At 35.0% G+C, this 25,046-nt stretch overlaps 1 protein-coding gene across 4 annotated transcripts in view; it reads right to left on the bottom strand.

Moving 5' to 3' along the window:
• Positions 1–2,840: 2,840 nt before the first annotated feature.
• The window catches only part of RNF138 (ring finger protein 138), a gene marked incomplete at its 5' end in the record, with an annotated part of 37,376 nt that continues 15,170 nt past the window's right edge, over positions 2,841–25,046 (bottom strand). The window contains 6 exons of one of the 4 annotated variants that reach the window (XM_079717561.1): positions 2,841–3,017; positions 4,632–4,739; positions 6,113–6,224; positions 7,065–7,121; positions 19,385–19,500; positions 21,457–21,622. In XM_079717561.1, the coding sequence (XP_079573687.1) occupies positions 2,949–3,017; positions 4,632–4,739; positions 6,113–6,224; positions 7,065–7,121; positions 19,385–19,500; positions 21,457–21,622 (628 nt within the window). In that variant the 3' untranslated portion in view covers positions 2,841–2,948. The remainder of the gene's footprint in view (positions 3,018–4,631; positions 4,740–6,112; positions 6,225–7,064; positions 7,122–19,384; positions 19,501–21,456; positions 21,623–25,046) is intronic. The other 3 variants (XM_079717558.1, XM_079717559.1, XM_079717560.1) reach the window with 3 other exon arrangements.

Genomic DNA, 25,046 nt, shown 5'->3' with positions numbered 1-25,046 from the left:
AGGTCTCTGTATCTTCTTTTAATCTCTTGATATAACTCATTTCGATTCCCCATCTTTTTTCAGAACTGTACTAATTAGAAAATTATATTCCATATTAAGTGGTATCGTGGAATGAGTACTTTATTCATACTTCTATTATGTTTTACAGTACATGTATTTACATGTATTCTGGGCCACACCTTTTCTACAAATATCACAACCTCCAGAGAGGGTTTATTCTTTGGGTTTTTAGGAACCCCCTAAAGGGTTCCTATAAAGTTATGATTCACTGAAGATTGTAATTAATACTTCCGAAGCATGCAACAAGTATGTGACATGGTATTTGGCAATATATTCTTAGAACCCTGATACCTTATTTAAGGGTAACTTTTCCATTTAAAAATGTCTGTTAATCAGTTAACTAGCTTTCTGTCTGGTTGCTAGCATGGTCTGAAAATCCTGCTGTGTGAACACTTGATAAAATAGCTTTATAAGTTGATTAACATTTGAAATAAAGATAAAATAGGTTTGTAAAGTTAAACCCAACATATAGCAGCATCAGCATGTGGTATCTTTCTCCTATCCACTTTTTTAAGTGCAAAATAATGGGTTATCTCCTACATGTCTTCCAGGGTGAGTTATGAGTTAAATGTTATCATGTCTGCCTCTAGACAAAATTTTAATTAGACACACAAGTAGGAGAAAACCACGTTTAATTGAAAAATAAAGCAATACATCTCAAATAAGACTGTTTAACAACATAAACTGTAATTTGTTGAGGCCTGTAAGTGGTATTCTGAAATTTAGGTAGAGTATCCATACAGTTTCCTCCCTTATCCTGACTCAGCTATATGCACATTAAAAACAAGGACTGTCTTATGAATTTAAACTGTGTCTCTGTAAAGCCAATCCCTATTCGTAATCCACTGACAAAAGGATGGGAGGTTTTAAACAAACATTTCCATACTGAGGAGCTCCCAGGTAAAAGCAAATAAAGTCAATATTTTCCTTACGAAAAAAAACTTATATGAAAGACACACCAGACTATAAATGATATTTAACTAACCCACAAACTTCAAAACACAATTTCACCAAGATGATCTCTACAATTTTCCTTTAAAGAAATTCTCAAATCTCAGAATGGTTTAACTTGACATACTGGAAGTACTAAATTTTGAAAGAAAGTACTAAAGTTATTGCTTAAACTGGAAAAACCTATGGTCAAAAGTCTTTTTAAAAAAGAGTTCGTTAAACAGCTATTCTTACAATTACACTCATGTACCCGCAGAGAAATGTTCAAGCACATAGTAAACATCACTCTTTCGAATGACACAACCAAGGCGTATGTTAAGATGTATGGCTTTTTTGGTGATCGTTATTACTACCCATAAATTACTGTTTGACTGAAAAAGGTTTTTACAAAACTCCACTTCCAAAATTAACATTTTTATTAAATCAAGTTAAAAAAATGTTCACTGTAGAAAAGTCAACAAGGATTTTAACAAAACCAAAATATACCTTTTTATACAATATATGTATATATTAGCAGCAAACTACTTCTGAGATTTTCTTTTATATCCTTTTGAGTTATTTATTTTAAAGAAAGCATCAACAATGTATTAGTATGGAATGTCAGCTAATCCACTCTTCATCTTTTATTCTGTGATTTGGGCCTTCTAGTACAAGTTATTTTATGATTCTCATTAATGAATACTAAGAACAAACCCCATTTTTGACTAAAATGTAGTGAAACAGAGTGGTTGGTAGAATCCATCTCACTACTATAGTCCCACATTACCTTAAGATAACAAATGAGCACCATATAAACAGGTAATTGTGTAGGTGTGTAAACTCATTTTTAAGGTGTAATAGTAGCCAAGTAGATGACTTAGCATTTGACTGTTACTTTAAAAATTTGGTGACCTACAAAATTTTAATCAAATCAGATAAATACTTTGATCTCATATTGCTTGTGCATTTTTAAAATCTTAATAGAAATTCTGTATATAACCTGACAAACTGCATGCATATATGTGTATATACACATACAAAAGTGTATGTATATATGCATATACATCTTTAGATTTGAACAAATTTCTAAACTGAGATGAAGTCAAACCTCTCATTTAAATATATATATAGAATGTAATATCACCAACTGGAAGTTTCTAATAAAAGTTTCGTCTTAGCTTTAGCAATTCTGCTATTGAAAATTCTGAGGCCAAAGAGCTGTAATTCAGCTTACTGTACTTTAGGCTTACAAATTAGTCAGCCAAACAAACAAGATATGAAATTACCAACTGCCCATCAAAGAAATAAATTTTTCTCTTGATATTTCCTTCTAACAGCAAAAAGGAAATATCTATACAATGAGCTTTCACTTTTTAAAGAGTCAAAATTAGTAAAGAAATCTCACTAGTCTTCAAAAATACTAAACGTTATATAAATACAATTTTCTTATAATAGTTGAATTCTTCTGCTAGAATCTGTATTTAAAAAAGTTTCCTTTGGATTGTTTCATTTAGCACTTCAAGTCTCCATTCTGCAACTCAAATAACTGGCTCAGATTTGTTAGGTTTATATCAATCACATCTTTCACAATTTGGTACTGTGTTACCTGTTTACAACAATGTCAATGGGAGGAACTGCACCAAATTTCAAAAGCAAGGAAAAATTCAATATGTAATATAAAAATATAAGTACAACAGGGATTCCCTTTTCACCATTACATTAATGAAATATAATCCTTTTAATGCTTTTAAAGATAATGTCCTAACTTTTGTCTTTTAACTTATCAAGAGAATGAAGTTTTTAGATGGCCCACCTTTATTTTTCAATTAAAAACTAAAACAATAGACTGAATTACTTTTATTAATATACACATCAAGTTACTGAAACAGCGACTTCATGTAGTTTTCTCCTTAAAGATGGCACTTGCAGGTACAAAGATGCAGAGACGTCTACAGCCTTCAGATGTTTACCTGAAAAGATTCTTCAACAGCAGTTTGATATTGGGTTTCCTCATCTAGCTGAAGATTCTAAAAACAGTAACGTTAACATGTCAATAGGAAAAACATACTCAGTACTTAGTCCAATACATTACACATCTTGATACACATTACACATACTTGAAACAGTTTATGTTACACCATATACTTCTTTAAAATATAAGCACTAAATACCTGAACTTTTAATTTAAAAAATTCAGTTATAATTATTTAGGAACAATTGATAAACAACAGAGATCAGCAGAGAATGAAATTTGAGAGTTACAGTGCTTTATGATAACTTATTAATTGAAAGTAGTACAGTTAAGGGTAACCCACAATCATAAATTTTCTGTCATCTCTAGAAAAGAATGCCAATGTTGGAAGGTATATTCATTTAAAGAAAATAAGCACTTATTACATTAAGATAGTTGAATTAACATCATCTTAATCATAACATAAAGGTAACAACTACAGTTCACTCAATCTGATTATACTACTACTCCTTAACTTAAAAAATTCTATTTCCTTTCAATTATGGTCCATGGATTTGCTTTAAAACAGGCCTCCATTTGACAATCTCAAATCATTAAAATTACATGTTCTTCTGTGGCAAGGTAAAACAATCTGACAATCAGATCAAAAGCAGTTCACAAAATAAATTTTTGTTTTTCCAAACACATAGTTCTCTAGATGCAGTAACCTTTCTTACATTGAGAATTTAAGAATAACCTAAAATTACTCCATAAAACTGCTAAAATTATCAGAGTACACTTGAATTTTACATATATTTGAAATATTATTACATATATATTTTTATACAGTATGACTAAAAAATGCAAATTACACAAAATAAAAAAATATATATATCAAGAATGACATAATTTCAACACTGGAGGGCAGAAGAAATGGAAATTCTGTTCATGCCATTCTCAGAATTGCACATGTCTGTGCTTATTACATAAACTGGAAAACAAGTATGAACCATTCTTTGTCAGGCTGAATCTTGAATTAGGTAAGGTTTTAATTCATTGAAGATGAATAAAGTGCAATTTCACAATTAATAAAATGAAAGTCATCTAAATTTTTTTTGTAACTATCAAGACACATTTGGGAAGTAGAAATTAACCTCATGCTTTGCTCTGGGGATCCATTTTTATATTATATAACTTCCCTCATGCACTCTGTTAAAGCACTGAACTAAGGCCAGAATGTGCCATTCAACCTGGCTTTACATAAATAAGCTCCCTCATTTTTAAAAAGAATGTGTCTCACATGCAGATATAAGAAATCTATTATGAGTTTAACAAGCTACTTACACTACACGAGAAATACATCCTCCATCTGTCATACCAATTTTACTTTCCTAGCAGGTATAATTTTCCTTAAATCTAGACAGTTTTCATATATATCATCATTTTGTTAATCTGGGGGTTTGCTCTTCCTCTATTTTCTCTCTCTAATATAGAAGGTGGACAGTAAATTCAACTTTCACCACTTCTACAAACCAAAATTCACCTATATTATCATAAAAACAACAGAACTTGCTCTATAACCGTCCAGTATGATGATACATCTTGCCTCAAAACTCAAGTCGAGATTGAAAAAGTTAATTTAACTTCAATATTTAAATGGTATTTTCTTAATCTTGAAAAACTCACTTACCACAAATTCTCCATAATCAAACTGATGTCTTTGATTTAGATGACTAACGAAATTTCTAGTAATCTGGCTAGGATCTCCCCAAGGAAGAGACACACAAATAGGACATGTCTATAAGAAACACAGTATTTCAAATAAAAAATAATGAAAATAACCAAACATCATTATTGAAAGTATTAAAACATATTACAAAAAAATCTACATGAAAAGCATTTCCAAGGGCCAAATTTCATGACTAGATTATTTCTAGACCAAATTACCTTAGATAAATTACACTAATCCAACACAATAAAGAGAGATCTAACATATTCTATTACTTAAATCTGATTATTCTACTGTTTTAACAGAAACACCATATCCAGCCTTAACCAACTGTAATAATAATTACCAGTAACCAGTATGTAATCTCATTAGAGCCACACAATAACTGTGATATAATTATTATTATTAGCTTAATTTCATTTATAAGTAAGATGAAAGTAAAGGAAGCTTTAAATTGTATCCTTAAGGTTTCAAATGAAGTAAGTACATCTTAAAAAGTGAATGGATTACAGACTGAAATGAAACAAAACAGAACTTTAGTAACTGGACTATAGCCAAAGTTTGTGCTACGTTGAATATAATGCAGAAACAAAAATTCACTAATGCAATATAAAACAAATGAAATCTCTTAAATATGAGATTTTCCCCTGGAGATGTCTTTGGCACTGTATCTGTTTACTTAACAGTAACAGACCCTCTCCTAATGAGCAAAGTAGGGGTGGTATCTCCCTTAGCGCTACCCGAGACTTTAAGGGTATACTGGGGCATACTCTTCCACAACTTTCTGTAAAATTGCTAAGATGTATCCACAATCCTTATTTTATCTATTGATACATTTTCCTTCTAATTTCTGAAGAAAATATTTACATATCAAAATGGGAAGTATCTCTTCCAGCTCAGTTTCTCCTGTTTGATATACAGTTGAAATTGAAACTCATGTTCCAAATGTGGGGTTGTAGAACCATTAACACAATGTTGGAATCCTGCACTCTGCTCTATTCTCCTTCAGTCATCAAAAAAGGTCTCACCACTCTCATACACACCCTCAAAATGGCATCAAAAAGATATGTATGCATCAAAAAGAAAGTATGATTCTTTTCCTTCCTTGCTTTATGCACTCATATACTACATTCTGCAAGGATACAATTTACAATGCTACTCCTTGGTAATGAGTCGTCAGTTCACCTTTTCTTATTTTGCTCTTTTCCAGGCTATTCTCATACTTTACCCTCACAATTAAGCATACACCTTTTTATAAGTTAGTTACTGGGATTTTAAATATCTCATTTTGCTTCACAGTCATCAATCCTTTGTTGACAAAATATACCTTACTGACAATGCCCCACCAAGTTTAAAGTAACCACTTTCCCTTGTACACATGAAGTGAAATAAATGGGACAGCATACCTTAAACCGAAGACTGTCTTAAACATACATACTTACCACAGGAACTATCTGAAATAGGTGATTACTATTACAGTGATCCAGTAAACGCTGTCTGGTAAAATTTGATTCTTGACACAAGGGACACTTAAAGGTGGGATGCCCAGAAGAACTATAAAACAATTTTAAAGGCAGCATACTGAATTTGAAATCATAACGTAAAAATGATGAGCTCCTATTTTTTGACCAATTATTATTTCTTTCTTTAAAAGTTATAATTATAGACTAATCAAAGATTGTCTCATTTTAAAAAAACTATGTTTTCAATAAATAATCTACAATAGATATTCCTAAACAATCTTAGTTTACAGTACCCTTAGTGTCTAGGAAATTTTTTCACGGTGCCTCTACAAGAGGCCTAAACAAAAATAATAACAAACCTAGCTGTCTCATTTATTAAAGTAGTTAGATTCAAACAACTTAATTTAGTCATTCCTGTAACCAATAGATGTCACTGTATGTCCCTTGAAAATTCTAAATATCCCATGGTGTCCCAGTATGGAAACACCGTATCTAGCAAATTAAAACTTTTAAAAGACTTACATCCATATGGTGTATCTTTAATTTATCCTAGTTCTAAGACTCTAACATACAAAATTCATAGGAAAAGTGAAAAACAAAAGCATCAGCCATCAGAATGATCAGCATTTCAAAATATTTTGAGGATCAGGCATCACTGGGTTTTAATATCTCAATTTCATCAAGGGACAGTTCAATATTGACAACTCTGCCTAAATTATGTATGGAAGAAATCTGACCACAGTGAAAGAGGAGAGCTACACGCTTCTAATTTAATGTGACCTGTAAAAGCAACTGCATCATTTATTTCTAAACTGCTAACTTATGCATTATGTCTGATGATTTAACTGAATTTAAATTTTTTAATTTAAAAATCCATTATTACAAAGTGATAGGTATTATTTACTAAAATAATAGAAATTCAAAAGCTTACCTTGTATTCTCTTGATACGTTTCTGTGTTATCAGATGTGGATGTTTCACTCCTATTACTTAAGAGGCATGGGGGGGAGTGGGAGAAGTTAATACTTCAAGTAATAAAGCACAACACAGATTCATTAACTGCTAATGAAGACAACCAGTCTGAATTTGTTTGAAAAACCTGAACTTCAAATAGTTCTGAACTATGATATAATTATGGCATTAATTACTTTTCAAATAAATTCTGATAAGAACACTGCTTATGAGGTCCTTTAAAAATTAATTTAGGCAAGTATAGAGAATATAGTATTTTGAAGAATTGTCTTAAATCCATAGCATGAACATTTCCCCAGGTCCCTTAGACTTTCAAATTAAGAGACTTTTCTACCTCTACCTGGACTAGTAAGTTTTTGAATGCTGGGGTAGAATCAAGAATTTGTGAACTTCTTGACTTGTAACTAGGATATAGTTTAAGGTTGTAGCATCCAAAATGGAGTAGGTTAAGAAAAAATATTTAAGTGTTCATTATGTTTATATTTTCCAAAAACGAACTAGGCTTTCCAATATTTAACATACAGAATAACTTGATGTCCTCACTGGGACCCCATGCCAGAGTCATGTGTCATATACAGTATCAGAGAAAACCTGAGAGAAAATTGGGCATTCCATATGAGGACTGTCAGTCATGCATTACAGAATTTCATCAGTGTAGTAAATTTTATAAAAAGAAGGCCTTTCAATAGCAGAAACATTTAAATAAAAATGAGATAGGCAGTGGACAAAAAAACTGTTGTGAAACTTAGAAAACTGACTTTTCATTTTTCTTTTACAAAAGGACAAGCAATACTATATCATCTACCTAACAGATGTTCTCCAATGACATCATTTCCCTTCTGTGAAAATACTCTTGTGTCTCCACACACATTCTCTGCAAGAAAGCTTCCCTGCCCAAATAGTAGACTATTAAGCCACTATTTTGCATCTTTTTAGCAGTTATTAATCTGTCTCTGCAGGTAAAGGTGGTATTTTCACAATGTGGAGACTAAAAACTGCTTTTCAAAATAAATTCAAACTACGGAGAGTGCATTTGTTAAAGGGATGTTATGACTTCACCAAAAATAGTATGTCACCTATTTTTTTAAAATCTCGTATCTATACATTTAAACTTGGTAACAGATTTTTCTAAACTGTTTTTAAATCTTCCAAATAAAGATAATCATTGGGTTTTGAACATGCCCTAATAAAATATAAAAACTTCTGATTCGTTTGTAAGAACAACTATAACATCATCAGAGACTATGGAAAATTTCAACAAAAGCCCTTTTAATATTTACTAAGTGGGATTGAAAAATATAGGTATCTCAACCTATGACATACTCTTCCACTTGGATCTGTATTGTGTGTTGTAGGTATCTTTTCAGCCATGATAGTCATCAAGACCAAGTATCAAAGTAAAGTGAATTTAACTCAAATCTTTAAATTACTGTCACTGTATTAAACCAAGATTTTAAGAAATTTTAGAAATCATAGTCAACCATATTGTTTCAATAAAAACAGAAACAAAACTTTAAGAATGAAAATATTTTATACCATTAAATAAAGCAAACTTATTTTTAAAGTAACTTTTTCATCTTTATCTCAAATTTTGCATGTGCTATGCATAAAGTATCAGTACTATAAAACACATGCATAGTTTTAAAAGAAACACACAGGGGCTTCCCTGGTGGAGCAGTGGTTGAGAGTCCGCCTGCCGATGCAGGGGATGCGGGTTCGTGCCCCGGTCCAGGAAGATCCCACGTGCCGTGGAGCGGCTGGGCCCGTGAGCCATGGCCACTGGGCCTGCACATCCGGAGCCTGTGCTCCGCAACGGGAGAGGTCACAACAGTGAGAAGCCGCATACCGCAAAAATAATAATAATAATAATAATAATAATAATAAAATAAAATAAAACACACACATACTCAGAGTACATGCTCAATTTTTTTTCATTGGTGGGGTATGCAATCAAAAAACTCCTGATTTAAAGCATTTTAATATCAAAGTTAATGCCCCTTTTAAATGTTTTCTCCTTTCCACCTATTTTTACAATTCTCTATTTTCCACTGTTATCATCATTCTAGTCCTTCCTGATCATCCTGTATCATGCCCTGGGCTATTACTGGGAGCCTACTCATTTATTCTAGAAATGTATGAAAGAGTTCAACAATAGAAAATCTATTACTGACAACCATACTATCAATTTAAAAAACATATGATCATTTATTTCATCTGATGTAGAACCATTCACTAAAATTCAACCTCCAGAATGGAAACAAAAACAAAAAAACCTCTGATCACCCACAATGCTTTGAAAAGTACAAATCCCTAAACTCTAGATAGCAGAGTATCTGGGAATGAAGTCAGATGTATACGTTTTTTTAACTGCATACAAGATTCTGATTTGAGTAAGAACCATTCAATGGAGAAATCTTAAGTTCAGGATGATAGCATCATAGAACAGATAAAGAATATGTTAAAAAACCATCCATAATAATAAAATTTTAGATGCATCCCCACTAAAATCAAGAAAAAAAAGGTGTCTTCTATTTAATACTGGATAGATGCCCTAGTTGATGCAATAAATCAAAATGAAGCAGTAAGAGACAAAAATTGCATTGACAAACCAAATAATTTTCTATGTAATAAATCCAAAAGAATCTACAGGTAAATTATTTAGAACTATTAGAACTAATAAATCGGCAAAGTTGCTAAATGAAAGATTAACATAAAAATCCTTAATATTCCTACTCACTAGTAATAACCACTTAGATTATAAAACAGGAAAAAAGATCCATTTGTACAGCAACAAAAACTATAAGGTTTTACTAGGAAAAGATATACTAGAACATATTTATGTGTGCTCTAATGGACTTCTTTTACTGCATTTTTTTTTTTTATGGAAGAGATAAACAGTTGGGAAACTGCGTGGGAAAAATGAGTATCATATGATGTCAATTCTCTCCAAATTAATCTATGATCTCAATAAATTCAACCTTTATAATGCTTTCGATCAAAATCTCTAGAGGAATTTTTAGGAAACTCAAAAGTCTGATCCTAAAATTCATATGGAATAGTAAAGGGCCAAGAATAACAGAAACAATTTTCTAGGTAAAACAAGAGGGAGAACTTTCCCTACATGATATTAAGACCTATTGTTAAAGCCACAGTAGTTAAGATAGCATGGTATTAGAAGAATAAACGAAGCAACAGAACAGAATACAGATGTGTAGGACCAAAATGGCATTATAAATCAGTGGGGAAAGAATGGACTCCTCAATGAATGGTACTGGAACAAATGGTTATCACTTGGGGAAAATTTTTCCTACCTCACATTATACATCCAAAATAAATGTGAAAAGCACAGCTTTAAAATGTTAAAGAAGAAAATATCTTCTATAACTTTATGATGTGGGAAAGGATTTCTCAAGCATGACACAAAAAGCAAAAAACATAAAGAAAATAAATATAATATATATAAAAGTATAAATATAATACTTATGTATGTCAAAAGACACAATAAGACTAGCCAAAGACTGATCAAAAATATTTGCAATCAGGCAATGAAAGCCAAAACAGACAAGCGGGACTGCATTAAACTAAAAAGCTTCTGCATAGCAAAGGAAACAATAGAGTGAAAGGCAACATATGTAATGGGAGAAAGTATCTGGAAACCACCTATCTGACAGAGGGTTAATCTCCAAAATACATAAGGAACTCCTACAACTCAACAGCAAAGAAACTAATGACCCAATTACAGAATGGGCTAAAAATATGAATAGACATTTCTCCAAAGATGACATACAAATGGCCAACACGTATATGAAAAGATTCTCAATGCCACTGATCATCAGGGAAATACAAATCAAAACCACAATGAAATATCACCTCAGCTGTTATGATAGCTATTATCAAAAAAAACAAAAGATAACAAGTGTTGGTGAGGATGTGGAGAAACTGGAACCTTTGTACACTGTTGGTGAGAATGCAAAATGGTGCAGCTGCTATGGAAAACAGTTACAGTGAAGTTCCTCAAAAAAAAATAAAAAGTAGAACTACCATTTGATCCAGCAATCCCACTTCTGAGTATTTATCAAAAAGAACTGGAATCAGAATCTTGAAGAAACAGCACTCCCAAGTTCACTGCAGCGCTATTCACAATAGCCAAGGTATAGAAACAATCTTGTGAATAGATAAAGAAAAAAGGATATGAATGGATAAAGAAAATGCGGCATATACATGCAATGGAATATTATTCAATTTTAAAAGAAAAGAAAGTCCTGCAACTGTGACAACATAAATAAACCTTGAGGCTATTATGCTAAGTTAAACAAGCCAGTCACAGGACAAATACTGCATGATTCCACGTATATGAGGTATCTAAAATACTCAAACTCAAAGAAGCCAAGAATAGAATGGTGGCTAACAGGAGCTACAGGATGGGGATATAAGAGTTTCTAATCAACATGTACAAATTTCAGTTATGCAAGGTAAGTTCTAGAGATCTGCTGTACAACACTGTGCCTATACTGTATATAACAATACTATACTGTACACTTAAAAATCTGTTAAGAGGGCTTCCCTGGTGGCGCAGTGGTTGAGAGTCCGCCTGCCGATGCAGGGGATACGGGTTCGTGCCCGGGTCCGGGAGGATCCCACATGCCACAGAGCGGCTGGGCCCGTGAGCCATGGCCGCTGGGCCTGCGCGTCCGGAGCCTGTGCTCCGCAACGGGAGAGGCCACAACAGTGAGAGGCCCGCCTACCGCAAAAAAAAAAAAAAAAAAAAAAAATCTGTTAAGAGAGTAGACCTCATGTAAAATATTCTTATCACAATAAAAAAAGGGGTGAGAAAAAAACCCAAAAAACCTATGCATGACTATGCCATTTTATGCTAAATTAAATTGTGGTATATTACCTAAGGCAGTTTTCAAAATACTAGAGTACCTCATTTCCAGTCTTTAAAATGCGAAGAAAAAGCTCAAGTTCTATGCTTACACGCTTCAGAAAACCGCAAAAAAAAATTTTTTTAATTCTCTGGAAAAAATGTAAATATATTTGTATTGCATGTAATAAAGAATTATTATCCAGAACATATCATGAATGCCTATAAATAAGGAAAAGGACATTTTATCTAATACTTGTACCAGATTCCTTAATAGTTACTTAGCTACTGAAAATGTTCAACACCTTGGAGAGAAATCTGTTAGAAACATAAGATTGTTTGCAAATTTCACTCTTTCACTCTTTGTGAAGAGTTGTATTTGGACTAAACTGTTATAGGTTTACTGACATCCAGTTATTAATGTTTACAAAGAGTTAAGATTAGTTGGAAAAGCCTGCAAACAGACCAAATAATTTCCAAGGAAGATAAAATAGAAATGTGTGCTGGTATCTAATGATTACATGCATCCTCCCTCTCTCCTTTCTAGTAGCTAAAGAAAACAGAAAGATACAGTCCTCCATGTTAAAAGCAGAATTTTATGTTATGAACTAGAAATGGCGTTAGTAAAATAACTAGCACTGCTACATAATTATTATAAGAAACTACCCCATACGAATGCAATAATTTTGTTAAACATTCACCAACACTTATTACTAGTTTTACCCTGACTGATCTGACTGAAACTTGTGTTGGTTTATTTTGGATGACTCGACTGGAAGTTATACTGCTTACACAGATGGAAAGGCAGATTATGTCTGTTTTATCCATCCCTGCATATTCAATAACATGTAGTGTGCCCAGTAGTTCAGAAGGTACAATAAATGTATGCTGAATTGATGAAATGATCTAAGGTTTATTTTGAATTTTCTTTAAACTGTTAGTTTCTTCTTTTGAGGACCTATGGGCAAAGCACTTCAGTATAATCTCTTTTATTATCAGGAAAAGCTGTCTTTCTCATTAAGAACTATTTGGTTTACAATATCATAGACTTATTTTTTTAATGAAACCTTTATTTTTTTATTTATTTTTTATACAGCAGGTTCTTATTAGTTATCCATTTTATACAAATCAGTGTACATGTGTCAATCCCAATCACCCAATTCATCACACCACCACCACCACCACCACCACCACCCCCCGGCCACTTTCAGCCCTTGGTGTGGATACATTTGTTCTCTACATCTGTGTCTCAATTTCTATGATATCAGTGACGTTGGTCTGTAATTTTCTTTCTTTGTAGTATCTTTGTCTGGTTTTGGTATCAGGGTGATGGTGGTCTCATACAATGAGTTTGGGAGTGTTCCTTCCTCTGCAATTTTTTGGAAGAGTTTGAGAAGGATGAGTGTTAGCTCTTCTCTAAATGTTTGATAGAATTCACCTGTGAAGCCATCTGGTCCTGGACTTTTGTTTGTTGGAAGATTTTTAATCACAGTTTCAATTTCGTTACTTGTGATTGGTCTGTTCATATTTTCTATTTCATCCTGGTTCAGTCTTGGAAGGTTATACCTCTCAAAGAATTTGTCCATTTCTTCCAGGTTGTCCATTTTATTGGCATAGAGTTGCTTGTAGTAGTCTCTTAGGATGCTTTGTATTTCTGCGGTGTCTGTTGTAACTTCTCCTTTTCCATTTCTAATTTTATTGAGTCCCCTCCCTCTTTTTCTTGATGAGTCTGGCTAATGGTTTATCAATTTTGTTTATCTTCTCAAAGAACCAGCTTTTAGTTTTATTGATCTTTGCTACTGTTTTCTTTGTTTCTATTTCATTTATTTCTGCTCCGATCTTTATGATTTCTTTCCTTCTGCTAACTTTGGGTTTTGTTCGTTCTTCTTTCTCTAGTTCCTTTAGGTGTAAGGTTAGATTGTTTGAGATTTTTCTTGTTTCTTGAGGTAGGCCTGTATAGCTATAAACTTCCCTCTTAGAACTGCTTTTACTGCATCCCATAGGTTTTGGATCGTCGTGTTTTCACTGTCATTTGTCTCTAGGTATTTTTTTATTTCTTTAGTGATCTCTTGGTTATTTAGTAACGTATTGTTTAGCCTCCACGTGTTTTGTGTTTTTTACATTTTTCCCTGTAATTCATTTCTAATCTCACAGCGTTGTCGGAAAAGATGCTTGATATGATTTCAATCTTCTTAAATTTACTGAGGCTTGATTTGTGACCCAAGATGTGATCTATCCTGCAGAATGTTCCATGTGCACTTGAGAAGAAAGTGTAATCTGCTATTTTTGTATGGAATGTCCAATAAATATCAATTAAATCTATCTGGTCGATTGTGTCCTTTAAAGCTTGTGTTTCCTTATTAATTTTCATTTTGGATGATCTGTCCATTGGTGTAAGTGACGTGTTAAAGTCCCCCACTATTATTGTCTTACTGTCGATTTCCTCTTTTAGAGCTGTTAGCAGTTCCCTTATGTATTGAGGTGCTCCTATGTTGGGTGCAAATATAATTGTTATACCTTCCTCTTGGATTGATCCCTTGATCGTTATGTAGTGTCCTTCCTTGTCTCTTGTAACATTATTTTAAAGTCTATTTTATCTGATATGAGTATTGCTACTCCGGCTTTCTTTTGATTTCCCTTTGCATGGAATATCTTTTTCCATCCCCTCACTCTCAGTCTGCATGTGTCCCTAGGTCTGAAGTGGGTCTCTTGAAGACAGCATATATATGGGTCTTTTGTATCCATTCAGCAAGCCCATGTCTTTTGGTTGGAGCATTTAATCCATTCACATTTAAGGTAATTATCAATATGTATGTTCCTATGACCATTTTTCTTAATTGTTTTGGGTTTGTTTTTGTAGGTCCTTTTCTTCTCTTGTGTCTCCCACTTAGAGAAGTTCCTTTAGCATTTGTTGTAGAGCTGGTTTGGTGGTGCTGAATTCTCTTAGCTTTTGCTTGTCTGTAAAGCTTCTGATTTCTCCATTGGATCTGAATGAGATCCTTGCAGGGTAGAGTAATCTTGGTTGTAGGTTCTTCCCTTTCATCACTTTAAGTATATCATGCCACTCCCTTCTGGCTTGTAGAGTTTCTGTTGAGAAATCAGCTGTTAACCTTATGGGAGTTCCCTTGTATGTTATTTGTCATTTTTCCCTTACTGCTTTCAATAATTTTTCTTTGTCTTTAATTTTTGCCAATTTGATTACTATGTGTCTCGGCGTGTTTCTCCTTGGGTTTATCCTGTATGAGACTCTCTGCGCTTCCTGGTCTTGGGTGGCTATTTCCTTTCCCATGTTAGGAAAGTTTGTGACTATAATCTCTTCAAATATTTTCTCAGGTCCTTTCTCTCTTCTCCTTCTGGGACTCCTATAACGCGAATGTTGTTGCGTTTAATGTTGTCCCAGAGGTCTCTTAGGCTGTCTTCATTTCTTTTCATTCTTTTTTCTTTATTCTGTTCTGCAGCAGTGAATTCCACCATTCTGTCCTCCAGGTCACTTATCTGTTCTTCTGCCTCAGTTATTCTGCTATTGATTCCTTCTAGTGTAGTTTTCATTTCAGTTATTGTACTGTTCATCTCTGTTTATTCTTTAATTCTTCTAGATCTTTGTTAAACATTTCTTTCATCTTCTCAATCTTTGCCTCAATTGTTTTTCCAAGGTCCTGGATCATCTTCACTATCATTATTCTGAATTCTTTTTCTGGAAGATTGCCTATCTCCACTTCATTTAGTTGTTTTTCTGGGGTTTTATCTTGTTCCTTCATCTGGTACATAGCCCTCTGCCTTTTCATCTTGTCTATCTTTCTGTGAATGTCTACAATATCATAGACACTATTAATAATATAGTGGATGTTTTCTTCTTTGTACTACTTGGAAGCTGTGAAGCACAGTGTACAGAGTATTACAATATGTTCGGCTACTAACTGAAATCCTATGTGCTGGGTATATTTTTTGCCCCTCTAGATCTTCTCTCCTCCATTTTTCACCATGCTCTTTGTACTGAGAAACTAACCTGCATTAACAGGTTCCCTTCTCTGCTTCCCAAATGGGTTCAGCCCAGCAGGAGATTTAGAGGAAGAAACAAGAGGAAGGTTAGGATACCTATTTCCCAGACTCCTTCCCAGCAAAACTGCCTTGACTGGTTGCATCCCTCTCCAACTGCCCTCTCCACATAGCTTTCTTTCTCCAATTCTGGTGTCTACTTTCTCCCCTCCCCTGCTTTCAGCAGACCCAGAATACATGACTATTCCTTGTGACTTCCTATACCCTGCTTACACAGTGCACCCAATACTCTACTCCTTAAAAACAGTCCCTTCACACACAAAAAATATAAAATTAAAAATTAAAAAATAGTCCTTCACTAAATTCCCCTCAAATTATCTAATTTGAGTATAATTATCTGTTTCCTCCCAGGACCCTGACTATACATTCTGGCTTCTTATATTTCCTACCATTTTAAAAAAAATCTTTTCCTTCCTTCAACAATTTCCTTACTAGAAATTCATATACAAACTGAATTTTTCCACTGCAACTAGAATTTTGCATAGGATATAATAAACATGAATAAGACTAGGAAGCCCATTCTACTAGATAAAAAAAACAGACAAGTAAACAAGAAAGACTTCAGAGTATCTAACACTTGGTCTAAGTCTTCAAAGAGAAGAAAAAGTCCACTGGCTGCAAAGTGTGGGTTAGAATGGTGGGGAAAGTATGGAGGTAAGGGAGTGATGGTGATGATGATGATAATTAAAAACTAACATTTAGGAAATTCCCTGGCGGTCCAGTGGTTAGGACTCCGTGCTTTCACTGCCGAGGGCACGGGTTCAGTCCCTGGTCAGGCAACTAAGATTCTGCAAGATGCGCTGCACAGCCGGAAAAAAGAAAACCAACAAAGCAAACAAAAAACCCCCGAACATTCACCAAGTAAGGTACTATTCAATATGTTTTACTTGTATTAACCTGCTTATTGACTCCCACCAATGAGGTGTTTAATAGTATCACCACTACCTTTTTAAACAGATGAGAAAACAGGTACAGTTTCTTGCCAAAGTCATACAATTAGTAAATGACAGAGCCTGGTACCCAGGCAGTCTGGCTCCAAGCCTTCATGTTTAATGACTAAGTTATACTGCTTCTCAAGGATGGCCAGGATACAGTGGGAATAATTCAACATGGCTAAGGCATACTATGCAATATGGGTAGCCAAGAAAGACAAAGGCTAAACGGAAAGGTAAGTGCCAGATCAGAAAGGGCTTTAGAATAGGGATTTTGTCTTATTAAGCTAGTTGTTGAATTAGATCATGGAACCCCTTGAGAATCTTGACATTCTCTCTCCAGAAAAATGCACACATAGTACACATAAAAAATTGGCAGTTTAAGCAGTTCACAGAGCCCTTACTGGCCCGTGGAACCCAGGAGGAGAAACACAGCTATGGGGCCACAGGAGGTTACTGACAAGGTACAGAAGGGAAGATACAAGGACAAGGAGAAAGAGGTCAGAGTTGCACTTCTAAAATATCACTTTGGCAATCGTATACAGGACAGATTAAAGGAGGACCACCAACTAAAAGAATACTGAAACAGTTCAAGTGAGAGATGATGAGGACCTGAGCTATGGAAGTGACAACAGGGGCAGAAGAAATGCACAGATGAGGAATACTGCTATTAGAAATCAATAGTACCTATGACCAATTAGATCTAGGGGGTAAGAGGGAAGAAGGCATGTCTAATGAGAAGAAAACTGAGTCATTTAACAAGCAGTGACTGCGCAAATCATACATACTAGGAACTTTGCTAAGAACTAGAGACACATTGTTGAACAAGACAAACACCATCCCTGCACTTAAGAATAATCTACTGGGTTAATAACAAATTGTTGAGTAATTTCAATACAGCAGAAGTACAGAAACAAAAAAAACCAAAAGGGATGAACCTAAGGGGATTTTTTAAAAAATCACAAAATAAGAGTGACCAATTTCATCCAATGACACTGAGTCAAGTAAAATGAGAACCTAAAAGAGCAGGAAATCAGAAAATTACTAAAGACCTTTATCAGAACAGTTTCAACTAAGGAGATGAGAAGAAGCCTTACTACAGTATGAGTGCTTCTAAGAGTGGTTAAATTACTGAAAATTAGCAACATGTGAAATGAAATGCTACTAAAATAAAATCTTAAAGACTCTGCTTAACATATCGCCCCCTGGGAGCCTTTCTATAATGCTGCCAATACTGCCTTTCTTTACAGAATGGTGTGTGCTTGCTACTGAGTTTTTAAAAATTAAGCACTTGATTGTTTAGAGATACATGCGTGGGTAGTAATATTAAAAAGAAAAGCAAAAGAATGAACAACCCAAAAAAGAGGACAGTGGTTACTTCTGGGCGTATGGGGTTCAAATTGGCATGGGCTCACAAGGAGACTCTAAGGCCCTGAAAGGGGCTTCCGTGGTGGCACAGTGGTTGAGAATCTGCCTGACAATGCAGGGGACATGGGTTCGATCCCTGGTCTGGGAAGATTCCATAGGCTGCAGAGCAACTAAGTCTGTGCACCACAACTACTGAGCCTGTGCTCTAGAGCCTGTGAGCCACAACTACTGAGCCCGCATGCTGCAGCTACTGAAGCCCACGCGCCTAGAGCCCGTGCTCCACAACGAGAGAAGCCACCACAATGAGAAGCCGGCGCACTGCAACAAAGAGTAGCCCCCACTCCTGGCAACTGGAGAAAGCCTGCGTGCAGCAACGAAGACCCAACACAGCCAAAAATAAATAAATAAATAAAATTTATTTAAAAAAAATAAGGTCCTGAAAAATGTTATAATTTTTGACCTGGCTTAGTGGGCAACTGGGTATTTGTTTTGTCACTATTTTTTAAACCACACATGTGCATTCTGGCCATTCTTATGCATAAAATACATTTCATAAAAATGTTTAATGTACATAAACCTGAGACAATAAGATACAAATCAAGCCAAAACCTAGCTTTAAAAGAATTGAGACTAAAATAGAACTACAAATTTAATCGTACCAAATCTCACTTTTACATGACATTTTATCAAAATAAAAATTTCAAACAATTCTATTCTTAGAGAGTAAAAGGATTCTAGTTTGCAAATACATTACTGAAAGGGATTTTTCTCTAGCTTTCAAGTAATTTCAGTTGTGAAAGAAAATACGTTCAATTCACAGATCTACTTTTTATTCAGACATGTAAAGTTTCTTAGAATGGTTTTTTACATAAGCTTAAGTCTAGCATAAAGTCAATCTCCCAGATGTCATTTTACATGCATCAAACAAACTTATGAGGACAAAGGCAATTTACTTTAAAAACACAAACACCCACACACACACAAAAACACTTTATATAGTCTCTGCAAAATTTCCATTTTAACTATAAAAATAAAAACTATAAGAATAAATATTGCTTACCTGTTCCCTACTGAATCTTGAGAGATCTGAAAGTTTGGAATGACAGAAGAAACACCATATTCATCTTGGTACTTCTTACAAGATTTGTAATGATGTCTCATACGATAGAATTTAATCTGTAAATTATTGATTAAATGTAATGTGACTTTCAAAAGAACAAATATAACATGATTCCATTTATACGAGGTAGAACAGAATTCAGAGATAAAGTAGAATACAGGTTATTAGAGGGGTCGGGGCGGGGGAACAGCAAGTTACAATTTAACAGGTACAGAGTTTTTGTTTGGGATGATGAAAAAATTCTGGAAATAGTGGTGATTGTTATACAACGTTATGAATGTACTTAATACCACTGTATTGTACACTTAAAAATGGTACGTTTTCTACCTTACCATTCATAATACTGCACTCTAATTGTTCATTTGATGCCTCATACAGATTGTGTGTATGTATATACATATCATGTTTTCTTACCAAATGGACATTTATTGTATAAAAAAAGTTTACCACAATCTTTCACTTATAAAAAAAAATAAAATAAAACTAAAAAAAGGTACGTTTTACATAATGTGTATTTTACCATAATAAAAAATTCAAAAAATTTTTAATATAATGTGACTTTTAATATAAAAAGGAACTCATAAGACTTGAGATATTGCCAACAAGAAGGAAAAAGACAAGGCAGAAATAGATAACTAAATACTCTATTTAAACAAGAGGTCTTGGGCTTCCCTGGTGGCACAGTGGTTGGGAGTCCGCCTGCCAATGCAGGGGACACGGGTTCGTGCCCCAGTCCGGGAAGATCCCACATGCCGCAGAGCGGCTGGGCCCGTGAGCCATGGTCGCTGAGCCCGCGCGTCCGGAGCCTGTGCTCTGCAATGGAGAGGCCACAACAGTGAGAGGCCCGCGTACCGCAAAAAATAAATAAATAAATAAACAAGAGGTCTTTTTTTTTTTTTTTAAGTAAATGATTTAATTCTTAAGTAGGAGCTGAAAATAAGCAGTAAGTCTCTGTCCATTAGATGCAGAGACAATGGAGATGAGTCCAACTGTCTGTAAACTCACCATAAAAATTAACAAATAATTTTACACCCGAAAAAAAAATACCACTAATAGACAAAAAATAATATTAAAAGTATTAAGAGGTTGCCTCATAGCACTGGGCATCTTTTTATTTCTTTAACTACTGCAACCTGGCAGAGTTAGAAAGTGCTTTAAAAAACTAAGTTCCCAAGTTAACACTTGGAACATTTTTCAGTTTCTCTCTGAGGAGTAGAGCCAGAAATCTCTCAAGTGTATTTTCCAGCTTCACTTCATTGCCCTGTCAGTTAACACCTCCCTCAAAGAGATGGAAAAGCAGATATGTCTTGTGTGAATGCATGAAACAGCAACTGGTTTTTTTGCTCACTGACTTTATTAGCTGTTTGAAAAAGTGGTTGTGATAAATCCATAATAAACGAATATACTCAAAGCCTAACTACCTCTCACCATTTCAATCCCTTTCCAAACGACAGAATAAAATCCAGAATGGAGAATTAATGCCAGTTATTTGCCAATACCTGATTTTTCACACCTGTTCCTCAAAAAGCAAAGTCTTCTGCCAAGTATTTTGTGATTTCTCAGATAAATACATAAACATCCAAGTACAGCGGGCAGCTAGAGCGTTCCCCCTTGACTACATAAATCCATTTGGCCCGTTTCTACCTGCAAAATTGCAATAATGATACTACCACCAGAAAAACTATTCAAGGACTAAATCTGTACCAGAATGGGGCTTCAGTGAGTTAAATGCCAGTTTGTTCGTTCAGTTCATTTAGCAGGTAATTGACGAGTGATTATTTTGAAAAAAATGCCATGCTAAAAATTACGGCAAATTCAGAGACTGTCTTTCAGTCTCTGTTCTCAGTAAGTTTATAATCTAGTAAGATCTATAGCCACAGCTTTTCTGGCCTTTTCTACCCAATTCCCAACCTAAATAATTTCTCTTCAAAACAGTACCCACCAAGACAAGTCAAACAGAAATTTCAGAGTAGAAACTTGACTTTCAAAGAACTATGTCACATTTACTCTACCTGTTTTGCACAGCATCTGCAGCTACCAGAAAATCTCCTCATGATATTTTCAAGGTCTAAGGCCCGTTCAGGACATGCTCTCTCTCTTCTAGTCACATTTCCACGACACAGGGGACAATGTATTCCGCTTTCTCTCATTGCAGTCAGGAAACATTTTCTACAGAAACTAAGCCAAACATTTGTGACACGTTAACTACAGAAAAAAGTACTCTTTTCATTTCGATGATTAAACACAGCAGTTATGGGTATGTAATCATGCTAGGCTATTTGTATGTGCATAAATCTAGAATTTTTAAAAACTGTACATGAATTTCTCAGTGTAAGACTAATGTCTGGACTAGATGGGAATACTAAAGAAACTACTTTTAACATAATACAGGAAAAATAAATATTATATAACATTATCAGGGGAAGCATGGTACAAAGGAATGACTGGATCTTATCCCGTGTTGTTTAGCAGCTGTGTGATTAACCACAATGGATCTCCATTTCCTCCCCTTACAAAATGAGAGAATGGACCACACATCAACTTTGTCTCAAACTGATGTACTTCAAGATGTTGTTCTATAAGATATGAATAGGTCTCCTACAGAAAGTGATTTTGGAAATTCAAGGATTATTCAAAGTTATTAAGGTTTCTCTGCTAAGGAAACCAAGTGTTGCCCAAACTTCTGTGGTCAGGATATATGAAAATTCCCACAACAGTGTGCAATGGAACATAATTTGAGAAATACTTAAGAATCCTGGGCTTCCCTGGTGGCATAGTGGTTGAGAGTCCGCCTGCCGATGCAGGGGACACGGGTTTGTGCCCCGGTCTGGGAAGATCCCACATGCCACGGAGCGGCTGGGCCCGTGAGCCATGGCCGCTGAGCCTGCGCGTCCGGAGCCTGTGCTCCGCAACGGGAGAGGCCACAACAGTGAGAGGCCCTCGTACCGCAAAAAAAAAAAAAAAAAAAAAAAAAAAAAAACAAGACTAACTGGAACACCAGTCTAGATCATGATACGGTCTACATTAAGGCAGGAGTAGGAAGGAGGGACAGAGGATCTCTATTTTAGAGACATAGTTCTCAATGTCTATGATTGTGTATGAAGGGGGGCATCCTAGGTTAAAAAATAAAATATAATTTTTTGACAATTACTTGTGAGAGAATGAGAAAGAAAAGCATTTCTAATTTAGAAGACTCAGTAAAAGGTGACTGTATTAACCAAATTGAGAAATACTGGAAGAGTTGGTTTGACAGAAAAACGCAAGTTTAAAGTACCTACAGGGCTTCCCTGGTGGCACAGTGGTTAAGAATCCGCCTACCAATGCAGGGGACACAGGTTCAAGCCCTGGTCCAGGAGGATCCCACACGCTGAGGAGCAGCTAGGCCCATGTGCCACAACTACTGAAGCCCGTGCGCCTGGAGCCTGTGCTCCGCAACGGGAGAGGCCGCCGCAATGAGAAGGTTGCGCACCGCAACAAGGAGTGGCCCCCGCTCACCACTAGGGAAAGCCCAAGCGCAGCAACGATGACCCAACCCAGCCATCAATCAATCAATCAATAAATGTATTAAAAAAATAAAGTACCTACAAAAAGCTCAATGCGTGTTATCCAGTAAACAAGTGGAAAATGGATCTGAAAATTGGGGGGAAGAATATGGAGAGCAGATAAGGTAAGAAGAACACTAAAGAAACAATCTAGAAAGATATAAACATTAAAGGAAGGTTCAAAGAAACAGAAGAACCAAGAGTAAGTAATGTTATAGAAGCCAAGTCTAATAAACTACCAAAGAGAAAACAGTAATTAAAGAGATAAAGGTAAAACTACCACCAAACTATTAAGCTAAACCTTCCTCTTTAAATAAAAACAAACTGTCAACAAAGTTCACACCAACAAAATTCATTACACAGAGATAACCATGCATAAAATTGATAGAGCTTGAGTGAACGAAATGAAGCAGGTTAGTAACTATTAGCAGGTAAATTAGTCAATATGCTGGCTAATTTAACAATTACAAGTAAAATATAAACACAGAATATTAAAATATTTTTTGAAACCTGGGTGTACAAACATAAGCTGTATTTAGAGGGAGTGGATAAAATAAACCAAAATTTCAAAGCCCACTTATTCAATACCTAAAATAGTATATGATAACACTACATACCCACCAGAATGACCAAAATGAAAAAGGTGGAAAATACCAAGTGTTGAGGAGGATGTGAAACCAACCTAAACTTGCATTCAATGCTATAAAAGTATAAACTGATACAACCATTTTGAAAATTAATACAACCATTTGGCAGTAGCTAATTAATTCCACTCCAAAGTATATACCCAACTGACGTGCATACCTCATCAGAAGAAATTTCCTAGAAAGTTCATTGCCACACTATTTGTAATAGCCAAAAGCTGAAAACCATACAAATGTCCATCAACAGAAAAATGCATAAACAATGACAGCATATCCGCAAAATTAAAACTATAGTATACCGTAATAAGAATGAATTTGGATGTATAATGTTGAGCTTTGGAAGCCAAATGCAAAAGACTACAAGTTGCATGATTCTATTTTTATAAAGATCAAAGAGCAGGTAAAACTATATTGTTAAAAGTCAAAATAGTGGTGTCCTGGAAGAAGTGGGATACACTCCTTAGAGAAGTGAGGAATTTCTGAAATGCTGGTAATGGAGTTCTGGAGTTCTATTGCTTGATATGGGTGTTGAACGTATAGGTGTGCTCAGTCTGAAAAACATTCACTGAGCTGACTTTTATGATGGGGCACTTTTCTGTTATGAATACTACACTTAATTTTTTTCAATTAGGAGTAAAAACAAGGGTAAATATGTTTAAACTGTTATAAAAATAGCTAAATTAATCTTCTAACTGGGCTTAAAAACAAACCAAAAAAAAAAAAATCGCTAGAAAATTTCCAGAGCTAAAAAAATACGTCTGCAAAATAAGAAACAACCAAATGACCAGTACAATGAATTTCTGAAAGATCTTCAACTGGATCACTAGAAAATCTTAAATAATTATTTTTTTCAACTTCTAATAGCTTCCAGAGAGGAAATTAAAAAAAGATTGCGTACTAAGGTAAGAATCAGATTAGCATCAAACTCATCAGCAATAACAAACAGATGACAAAACAATAGAATGATATGTTCAAAGTTCTGAGGGAAAGTGACTTATAATCTAAAATTTCATCTTCTGGATACTAAACTATTTGCTTTTTGAACCCTAGGCATTTCTGATAATGCAATAAATACTGAGAAACGACGCATTCTGCAAAACTGCACACTAAAACTTACAGGGCTTGTGGGGAAAAAATGGTTGGGGTAAACTAACTACCTGTAGAACACTGTCACCAGAGGACTAACAAAAACCCAAACAGGGCTTCCCTGGTTGGCACAGTGGTTGAGAGTCCGCCTGCCGATGCAGGGGACACGGGTTCGTGCCCCGGGTCCGGGAAGATCCCACATGCCGCGGAGCGGCTGGGCCCGTGAGCCATGGCCGCTGAGCCTGCGCGTCCGGAGCCTGTGCTCCGCAACGGGAGAGGCCACAACAGTGAGAGGCCCGCGTACCGCAAAAAAACCAAAAAAACCCAAAC

The sequence above is a fragment of the Hyperoodon ampullatus genome (genome assembly GCF_949752795.1).
Source record: "Hyperoodon ampullatus genome assembly, chromosome: 13".
NCBI lineage: Eukaryota > Metazoa > Chordata > Mammalia > Artiodactyla > Ziphiidae > Hyperoodon > Hyperoodon ampullatus.
This window is presented reverse-complemented; position numbering and strand designations above follow the sequence as displayed.